This window comes from Cariama cristata, unplaced genomic scaffold (genome assembly GCF_000690535.1).
Source record: "Cariama cristata isolate BGI_N322 unplaced genomic scaffold, ASM69053v1 scaffold35453, whole genome shotgun sequence".
NCBI lineage: Eukaryota > Metazoa > Chordata > Aves > Cariamiformes > Cariamidae > Cariama > Cariama cristata.
In genome coordinates this window covers 4,915-16,200 of record NW_009609631.1, presented here as the reverse complement: position 1 = coordinate 16,200, position 11,286 = coordinate 4,915, and the positions used below count along the sequence as shown (strand labels likewise).

Genomic DNA, 11,286 nt, shown 5'->3' with positions numbered 1-11,286 from the left:
TAAAAAAATATGAAAATAAAATTTAAAAAAGAAAACAACATAAAATTATTAACATCCTTATCTATTCCTAAGGACAATAATATGACCAACACTTAATTATCTGTGGGGACACCAGAGCTGCCTGCATGTAGAGTCAGCCTGAGTCCGCTGGACTCACTGACGGCAGGCACACTGCCACTCCAACGCAGCCAGCCCTGTTTCCAAAGCTGGCTGGGGCGGGGCTGGAAGACACATTTTCCTGGCGAGTAAGGCCCAAGCTAATTAACTGTGCAAACCTAAATAGACATCGTGTAAATAACCAGGAGCGCCCAAGTAGTATGTAATGGAGACAGAGCATAGTGGCTGTTCGCAAAATAACTCCAAGTCCAACAAGGCTTATTAAGGTCTGGCCCAGCACCAAACTCCAGCTGAGTCCTAAGATGAAAGTCCATCATTACAGTATCTTGTTTTCCAATATTCAGAATATCAAAGCATCCCCTTCATACTAAATAATATGCAGTTGACTGCATGGCAGAATGTGTATTATTAGGCTGTTTTTTTAAATCCAACGAAGATCACCTGCTAAAGAGACTTCCTAGTGGAATTATTTTTGTTTCAGATTATAAAATATATTTCCTAGAGAGTTCAATTCAATTAAAAAACTCCCACTTTTTCTAATTTATTTACTATTTGAGGACCACTAGAGGGAGTGCATATACACTAAATTTGCAGTAACAGGCAAACAGCCACATGAATGTTAAATCGCAACCTACGCTACACAGCGCAATGAAAGGACAAAGAGGCTAAAATACACGTATACGAATCAATCCTCCTGGACAAAAAGACTTGAATATTTAGTCACCAAGTATTTTTCCAACACTCCATTTACCTGCTTATCCATAGGGCAGCCCTGTAATTTACAGGGTATCACATCTCCTTCTGTAAGAATGTAAATTATATATTCTATACACTTGATTCAGTAAGTAGTAAAATCCCCAATACAGCTGCCTTCCCACTCCCCCGCCCTTTTTTTATTATTAAACAGGGAGAATGACTAATGGAATAGGCTATCACAGAAAGCAAGTGATTCTCCATCCTCTATGCCTTCCTTCAAACCATTACCAGAAATCTTTGGGGAAGGAATCAAGTGAAATTCACATTACCTGGCTAAATAAAAGCATAATCCAATGAAATTTAATGGTCAGTGATAGACAGGAGAATAAACAAAGTGATGCAACCATTCCCTCTGGCATTAAAGAAATAATAATCAACAAATGAAGACTTTTTTTAGCCTGGCTACAGTCAAGTCATGGCTAGTAGCAGCCAATTCCCTGGGCTAAGAGAGGCAAAGACACTCTGCTTCTAGTGCGAACAAAGGTCTGCTCTTCTCAACAACCTAATCATTCCCTGAGTTCCCTTATTACAGCTCTTATTTTATATCACAAGGCACATAAAACAGCAGAGCCGAAAGCTGAAGCAAGACACTCAAACGAAGCATGCTACTTGAAATACTTTCTAAAAAGGGTATCTTAAGATCTTTACAGAGCTTGTGTCAAAGTCAAACCATGCTCACTCACTATTTCCCATAAAATAAGAACTGGGGGCACCTCAATCTAAAAAGACAGCAGGATTAAAGTAAATAAATAAATACGTACCCTAATATCCCCCTCAGTTAGGAAGCACTTTCTTCAAATAATAAATATTCTGGGGGAAAAAAAAGCTTACAGCCACACTAAATGAATCCCAAAGGTATTCAGAAAAGGATCAGATAAATTGAGAATAGAGCTATCATGAACTTTTACACAATACTCCCAGCAACTCTAGCTCAGGCACTGAGACACAAAAGTTGGAACAGTAAACCTGCAAAAGGATTACCCTATACTCAAACAGGCTTGCACACCTCTTTCTGTGCTACAGGCTGCTCTAACAAAAGTGTACAGGTCCTCTGACCTGTCCCAAGGATGGCCTTAATGCTTACAGCTTTATTTTTTGCTACACTCAGAAACCAAGCTCTTCGAGGCCTCTTAAGTTATGGGAAAGGTTCCAGGAAGCGCTTGGCCTATATGATTAAATCCAGGGGGCTTTTGAAGAAAGAGAACACCACCACAGGAGCCCAAAAGTTTTAAACACAAAGCCAGAAGAGATATCACCAATGTAATTTTTTTTTTAAATACCAGTGCATATCTCCTCCTCTCAAAAATGAAAAAAAAAACCTGAGATTTTCCCATTGATTTCCATGAATTTTGGGTAGGGCTGGTCAGCTGCACAGATGAAAGAACGTAACTGACTCCAGCAATCAATGTGCAAGAGGCAAATGCTGGCCACAGACAAAAGCAGAGGAGGAAGGAGAAGTAGCAAGACCTCCCTCATTTAGAGTCTCTGACACACTATAATTTCTTGAATAGCTCAGTGATTTCAGTAGTTTATCCTTCCTAACTGAAAAGTGACATCTAGGCAAGTGAATACTGGGATACTAGGAAAGTTTGTTCCGGGGAAACCACACACCTAACAAGGTAGTTGGGCAAGACCTGGTAGATGCTTCAAACTCACCAGTAGTCCAAGATGAGAGTGATTCAGGAAAACCCAGAACAAAGGGTAACAAACAACCAAATTTGAAAACCCAAATTTCTCTTTCATTCAGCTGAGCAACCCAAATACATGTACAGAAGGTATTACGAGTCGCAGGACAAGCAGGTATCTCCATCCAACGCAATTTGAAGAAAACACATAGCGGAGTGTGACTTCTCTTTAACGGGCCAAAAACAGCCATCACAGGCCGTCAAGCGGAAACCTTGACCCTGCAATTACCGGCACTTTCAGAGAAGTTCTCCTCAAATGCCAAGAAGGCCTTTACATCCAACCAAGGCTGGAGTTACAAGCTGTGAGAGGCAAGATCACTTCTCACTGTCGTCAATTGAGTGTTCTGCACAACAGCTTTTGATCTGGCTGGCGCTAACAACTGTGATAGAAATAACAGTCTGGCACTCTACTATGTCCTCATTTCAAGTAAAAAAAACAAGATCCCTTGAAGGCCCAGGTGAGTTATAAACGTGACTCTCTATGCTTTACAATAAGCAGACAAAAAACATCCCGTGGACGCAGAAGGCTGTTTCACATGGGATGGTGGGGGAATACTGCAATACTTTGAGGCCAAGTTTTAATATAAAGCAAACAATGATAAGTGAGTCAGAAGCAAAAGGAAATTAACTTTTTAAAAGACACCCAAGTGAAAGCAGTGTTTTTCAAACTGCAAAATATTAATAAACACACCTTTTCTAATAGTATGTAAAGTTAGTTAAATACAGAAAACCCCAAAAGAGTAATACAAAAGCTAGAGTAGCAAGTACCAAGAAGTACCAAAAAGCTATAGCCTCATTCTGTTTTGTCAGCTTTTAGTAAATTTAAGAAATAAATGTCAGGTAAGTGCAGTAACTCATATCCTTGTCCTAACAGTTCTCATACACTTCAAAGTAATTACAGAGATAAAAGCGAGACAAGATCTAAAAGAATAAGTGACATCTTTTACTAAGCTAACTCACACAGTTTAACGCACACATAAAACAAAAGCACACAACAAGGAGATAAGTTTTATGCACATAATGGCTTCCTGAAGTACAGTAAGAGCTGCTGTTTTCGAGTTTTAGCATCTTCATTTGTCTGTCAAGTTATAGTTAAGATTGTATGCTTCAAAGAAACTAGTAAGAAGCATGTTTTTGCTTAGGATAAGAGAATCCTACATACATAGTAGCTGCATCAGCTGTCTCCTGTTGAATTAGGACAGCACTAACAGTAACACCAGTATATGTGTCATTTTGACCGCCCTGCCTTGGGTTCATAGTATTGTACCAATTAAAAAACAAAAAATCATAAAACAAACAACCCAAAACTTATACCTTTAAATTTATAGTTATAAAAGTAGAGAGCGTGCACAGAAATGAGAGCTAACAGAGACTGACATCACCCAAAACCAGCTGTAACAGCTGTTCAGCGATCTATAAGAAAGCAGTTGCAGGTTCTCTCCCAGATATCATCATCTCATAGCTTCCATTAGTCAAATACAAATATATTTATTAGTCAACAAATACAAATATATTTATATCCCAAAGGACTTAAGGGCAGTGGAAAGTGAATTCCTTAAACTGATTTTCCCAGGCCAGGAGTTGCCTGATCCTTAAACAGTAATGCTGGAAGTATGCAAACTGCAGTTGTTCTATGGATAGGTAAGCAGCTCTCCGGTACTGTCAGCTACGCTGTTTCAGAAGCACCATGCTAACTTTGCTACTGGAATTCCAATTCATCTTTCAAAATAAAGTAGGAAACTTTCTTTGTATGCAGGAACTTATGCTTAAGCTTTACCACTACAAAAAACACACTATAACTTTCTGATTCTGTAGACGTTAGTTCCAGTGCCTCGGCATCCAGTCAGATTTGAAGTCTACATGTCAAAGGGGAAAATTTGTTGGTGGACTAGAAAATAATTTAAATTTACTCACTAGAGTCTAAACATGGAAGACACTTTGCCTTTTACTACCTAGTGGTCTTATATTAACTTAACCTAGTGCTCAGAAGACAACTACATATATATAAAACGAGTAATACCTTGTTGCCAGTTTGAATGAAAAAGTTGGAAAATTACCTATAACCTTATCTCTTACAAGGATTATCTTCTACCATCCTAACTCCATATCAGCTAGGCATAGTCACGACCAGCAACACACTTCCTGTGCTCCAGTTAAGACTTAGAGCGATGAAAACAGTGTGCAAATCTCTTAATTGGCCTAATGCACTGGTTAATCCACTACGAATAGTCCTAAAGCATCGGGACATCAGACGAACAATTGATGAGTTAACAAAAGAAGTTTCACTTAGAGACAAGGTTGCTCTGTGACTACATTTCCTAGCTTGGCAATGGTCAATATCAGATCACTCAGAGCAGAGAAATGATGTTAACCTATATCTAATGTATGATCAGATGCAGCAATCTTCCTAACAGAGAACTTTGTCTACTAATTCTGTAAGTAGGTTCATTTTAAAAACACTATGTTCTCTTAAAGCATTCTAGTGTTGCTTGCTCACAGATATTAGGCAAGTATTCTTTTGCGGTGGTGTCATCTAGTGGTCAAATTCAATGGAAAGAGATACTCCTTTTTCATATCTGCCAGGTTCTGTATGATTACTTCTTCCCTATTCACTACCTTTAAGCAACCTATTCTCGTCCGCAGGTGGTTGACTTTTTAATTAAATTGCATACTAACTTATGGACAACAACTGGATGTTCCCCAGCCTTCACGGGGAAGGGAAAGCAGCATCACATAAGCTATTTTTAAGGCAGGGGAGAGCTAGTAGAATTGTCCAACCTAAAACCTCAGATCTCTTCACTGCTCAAGTCAGACTGCAAGCTTACAGATTAATCAACTAATTATCGCACTGCTCACTTGTATACCCTAATAAAGACAGCCATTATTTCTTACGATAGCACCCAGACTCAGACCATTGACGATAAATCACAATTGGTTGATTACACATTCTTTAAATCTAGTTTTTCCTCCAACAAATTAAAATCTAAAAAAAGCACACTGCTGACTTCAAGCAGGAAAGAACAGGTCCTACAGCTGAGTGAGTTAGGCTGTTGAAAGTTTTATTTGGTGTGTCTGAGGCATTCACTGAGGTTATTTCAGGTAGGCCTTCTACACCACAGTTCCAACTTTCAGGTAACTGACTTCAGATGCCAAAATATCAAAAATCAATTTCACAAGTTTGAAGTACCAATAATACAACACAGTACTAAGACAGCAACAAATGGATATGTAACTGCAAGAGATGCCATTCCTTGTGGAAAAGCAAAAGGCCAACTAGTATGTTACGGGTCTTAAACTTTCAGTTCTGAAGCATAAATATAGGAAGCAATTCCAAAGATATGGTCAACATTTCACCTCTGCTTCAATAAAGTGTGAGCTAAAACATTAGCTGCTTGTTTTACAACTTAATTGACCATGGTTAACACGAAATATTGCTCTAATTTTTCCCCCCACCAAAATCTCAAATAATTTCCATGCCTTTTCAATAAAGTACTTTTCATAAACAGCAATTTGACATTCTAAGTAACAGTAATTATAGTGTCCGCTGTTTTCAATTCCTTGGCAACTCAAAATTCATTTAAGTTTTCTGTCCATTTTATATGATGTTTCAAACAATACTTTTGTCTTTTATGAAGGCAGTACTAGGAAAATGTTGTTACACAACTCCTACAGTTCTTTGGAGAAAAGTCAGCACCAGTTTGGCTAGAAAAGCTGGACACACACAAACCAAAAAAGCTGGCCATTTTTAATCATTACATCATCTGAAAGAGTTAAAGGGCAAGCAGAATTATCTCCCTGCTGCTGCTACTAGATTACCAAACTGTACATGTCATTTTCAGAGATTGCCTGAACAAGTCACACCATAGGACTGAGGGGCTTTCTCTGCAATTTCTTTCTGGTTGATAAGGGCTCTTAAGACACCAGACATACCAAAACAAGAGGAAGACAGAGTATCTGCCAAAGTCTCTTGAGTTCCTCCTACCAGACCTCAACAACAAGGCAGAAGCAGCAAATTCAAAACTGAGCAGCACAACAAAAGGCTAGAAACCAGAAGAGTTTGATAGGGACATAAGACCAGAAAAAGCAATGGGGCATCAGGTTCTGCAACCACCAGAACACACAGGTTAGATACAAGAACCACTGGTCTCAAAAGAATGTTCTGCCTAGCCTCTGCACAAAGCACTTGTCCTCTTAGTCCTTCTAGATCACCTGTCCATTGCTTACAGTACTATAGACTATTTCATATGCTCAAGATAAAAACATTTACATTGTCAAAAGGCTAACCCTTCCAGTGTTTGGGTTCCCTGCCATTTACTTTGTTCAAAATTTAGGAAGCTGCATCAAAGCAACCTATCCTGCAAGAATATTACATGTGCAAAGTTAGGAGTTATAAAATACCAATACTTAAATTGCTTGAGCAACCTCTGCTTACACATGCATTATGTTCTAGGCTTCGCATTAAATGATGCACAGAGCTCAGATAACAATAGATCCTGCTGACATTACACGTGCAAAAAACTTCATACATAAATGCAGCAGAAGAGTTTACAACACAACTTGGCTTTCATGATATGCCAAACTCTGTTGGTCTGATAGGATGCTATTACACTATAGGTGGACTGTGACCTAGAAAAGATCACAAAAACATAGCTGCACAGGACAAACACGCACAAATCGTTCTGTTGAACAGTTGTGTTATTTACAAGTAACATGAGTTGGTATACTTAATCCCCAATGTAGTATTTCAAAATATAGGTCAAAGTCAACTGTTAATTGGGCAGAAGAATAACTATGCCTCACCTCCTCCCACTTTGTAGTCTTTAATTATGTATCTCTAAGCATAAAAATCCCTCTGTATTACCACGCTATTTGCACTGTTTCCTGGATTTAGTATTAAAGGTCTGAACTAGCTCTCTGCTATACATTGGCCTTAGAACATCAGTGGCATACAATCAGCTAAGGCTAATTTATCATGTTTCATTTTACCAAACACAAATCTATACTTATGTAGCTTTAAAACATACAATCTCTAGCACGTTAATTTTTGATGGAAATAGATTTTATCTGAATCTTCAGTATTTTGAATGATATCTAGCCCACCCCAAAGGCTTAAGAAACTTAACCTATATCCTATTAATATATTGATCTGTGAAAGCGGAACATAAACACAAAATAGTTAGATATGTATCTCAACATAATTTTGAATAACCAAGAAGACTGAATTAAAGGCTGGTAAAAGAATGATAGCACTATCTTCATGAGACAGAATCATATCACAACTTTATCTGAACAGAATTCAGCTTACATGGTAAGTAGGAATCATTTTGTTAGGGTAAACTTAAAAAACAATTTATGATAAAAGAGTGAAAAGGATTCTGAATTTCAGAAGATGAAGAAACAAGACAGACTTGTATTTACTACATATAAGCCTATTTTTCATTTAAGCTTTGAAAAGCTAAGACATATACACATAAATACTTCAGTGAAGAGTTTAGAAAACTAAGAGAAAGACAGGAGGGTTGTTCTTGGGGAAGAAAGCTTGTTGTTCTAAAACATTATTTCTACTATTAGTTTGGAAACTGACTATCGTCAAATATTGACAACAAAGGCATTTCATTGAGCAAATGAAAACCAACAGCTGAACTACACTGACAGTTCATAATATTCAGGTTTCTAGCTAAAAAAAAAAAAAACAACCTTATTCTCTAAGCAAAATGACTGTAATAGTAGTGGTAACCTGGGTCTAGTCATTAGACAAGTGCAAAGATGAGAAAAAGAGAAACAAACTTTCCATACAGGTTTTCTGTACAGAAAGCAGCAACTCTACTGAAGTTGTTCTTGTTCTAGCTTTGTAGACTGGGACTTCACTGGTTGAAAGGAAGAGAGCAGGGAAAATACAGAAAAGTTCCCTATTAAGCACTGACCTTATGCAGATACCCACAAAAATTTCCTTACAACTTACCTCCTGTAGCACATCAACAGATTTTTCTTTCCGGTGTAGTACAAAATTTGCCTTAAATAAGATCCGGATCAGCCACTATAACAACTCATAAAGAGTAACTGTGCTCTCTAATGACCATTTTGAACCAGCCCACTCCCATCACCCAATATATACCAGATTACGCAGAGACCTCAGGCTACCCACAGAAGTCCTGTCTACTCTGTAGTGTAAGATGGCACCTTCCTCCTGAAAAAAGCAAAAAATAACCCCACAACCAACCAACTAAAAAAAAAACAAACACAAAACAAAACAAAAAAAACCCACCAAAAAACCACACAGCAACAGCTGAACCCATAAAGGGTTTAGCACACATTCTGCAGGTATCTCCAAGTTGAAGCATTTTAAGTCTCCCATTTTAAACCTCAGTTAGGTGACACTGCAAATTTATTTAGACAGAATGTGGACCCTTCCTAGTCCTCTTCCAGAAGCTGCTTTAAAGAAAGACTCAAGCTAGCTACATGTTGTAAAACAACTTATTTATACTACAGAGCAGATGTACCAATGATATAAGAAAGAAAGCATCTGAAGCTCAAAATTCTTCCAACTTTTCAGTCTAAGATAACAATAAAAACACTTCCAATATATGCATCAATACAAGAGTAAGCATAACATAACATCACACCAAGTCCCAGATAATCATCTACTACAAATATTTTATTATTAATTCTCAACTTCTCCAAGAATGTAGTCACAATTTTCGCTACTACTTAAAAAAAGGAAAAATCCAATCTTCAGCAATTCTTTAAGCTTTCAATAGTTTGGTCATTCCCAGTACACAAAACACCATGTGATGAATTACATTCTGCATGATTCATCACAACTTTCGTATGATTTTTAATTCATAGCTTCCCCTAGTTTCTCATTAAATCTCATTCTCCAACCAACCCACCTTTCTCACACAGAACTGACACTCTTTTGCAAATCCACCATATGGACAAAAAACTGCAGTGTCAAGACCTGAGAGAGCTGTCCTGCCTCCGCAGCTGCTTCTAAGCTATGGAAGGAGATACCAAGCCCAGCAGTACAATCCTACTCTTAATTAAAGTAGGGAGGAGCAGTAACGGTATCACTAGCTTAAGCATCACACCTCACCTCAGATGTGTTGGGAGTTTATTATCCTGATTTTGGTTTTAAAAAAGCGCACACCAAACAGAAAGAAATACGTATTTAAATATACTTACCTTGCACCATTATTTCTAACTACTTCCACTGTTTCACCAACAAAATACCGATCCTTGACATAAGCAAAGATTTCATCACAGATCTCATGAAGTCGGGAGCGATGGGTAAGGGTGGCCAGAGAGAGAACTGGAATGATGAGTGCCTCTGGAAAACTTTGAAGATTTTGTCTGGCTTTCTTCTCCGATTCCAGTGCTTCCTGATATGTGAGTCCTGGTTTACCTGTGACAGCACAGCTCCACACAAGGCTGTTGCACAGAATGGTGCGTTCAAAAAAATCACTGAAAAGAAAGAGGGAGGGAGAAAGAAATGGTTGAGTTCTGGCTAACATTTTCTATTTGCTCACAATTAATACAGCAGCAAATTTCTTTTGCAAGCCTGAAAGGCAAAAGCAGCTCTACTCCTGTACAGGTTGTAGATAATCAAGGGTTATTTAACACTTTTTAACCATAGCATGGTAAATTGCTATTGTAAAACCAAAGTCTCCTCTCACTACAGTAACAGCATCAAGACCTAGAAGTGCTGCAAACAAATATCCACATATAAGCAGCTTTATGCACATGAATAATCACACTGAGTTTAATATGCGTCATATCCTTCTCACATCCCCCACATTTCCACAACTATTTGCACCAGGAGGATCTAAAACCATACAAACATAAAATAACCTTAAGATAACAGAAACACGTTGAAACTTGAGTAAGTTTCAGATTTTGAGTGCCCTAGCTCTCAAATGAAAAGACGGGAGAGGTAAAAAATGAATGTCAAGTAGTTCTCTAAATAGTTTTTATTCCTTCACTGTTTGCATTGCTCTTAGGAAAAGCATTAAACTATTTTTTCCTACAGATTCTTCTCCTCCCTTGTTGCATTAGCAAATATTGATTCTCCTCCTTCCCTTTATTTCCAACTAATGCTAAAACTACATTGTTTTTATTCCTTGCTTACTAGTTATTATATTGGAATCAAGAAAGAAGCACTTTCATTAGTCAGTATCTGTCGATTTTTGACAGGTATCAGAAAAACAGCAATTTGTTAAAATACTTTCTAGAAGTAGATGATGTAGTTATTCACAAAACTATGTTAAAACATACCATATACTATGGATCAGTGATCGAACAGCAGAGCAATCCTTCAACATGCCCCTGTTCAGACAATGATTTTTATTTGCTTTCCTTTAAAAATCTTAACAGACTAGTACTGATAAGTGTGCAACACACAACATGACAAACCGAGTTTTGTTTTGCCTTGTATCAGTTCAAAATAGCTATTTCAAGGCAGACACAGGGTACTTTCAGAACACTGCATACTCCCCGAAATACCTATACTGAAGTTTCATTCCTTTAAGAAAAAAAATTTACACTGCACAGCGTTCCCATTTTTGAAAGGATAGAACTGTTCAAATCATTTCCAGTAATGGGTTTAGAGAACTGGACAGTTCACACTTCCGAGTTTTTTCTTGCAGGCTCCCTGCAAATTCAAGTTGGCAAACGTGCATCAGTTAGACTGACACAGATGACAATGATCGCTGCAGATGGACAGATGAACCAT

At 37.8% G+C, this 11,286-nt stretch overlaps 1 protein-coding gene across 1 annotated transcript in view; it reads right to left on the bottom strand.

Moving 5' to 3' along the window:
- The window catches only part of BAZ1A (bromodomain adjacent to zinc finger domain, 1A), a 39,645-nt gene extending 28,769 nt beyond the window's left edge, over positions 1-10,876 (bottom strand). The window contains exons 1-2 of the mRNA XM_009697595.1: positions 10,830-10,876; positions 9,741-10,019 (exon numbers count right to left, since the gene is read on the bottom strand). Of these exons, the coding sequence (XP_009695897.1) occupies positions 9,741-10,019; positions 10,830-10,876 (326 nt within the window). The remainder of the gene's footprint in view (positions 1-9,740; positions 10,020-10,829) is intronic.
- Positions 10,877-11,286: the final 410 nt, after the last annotated feature.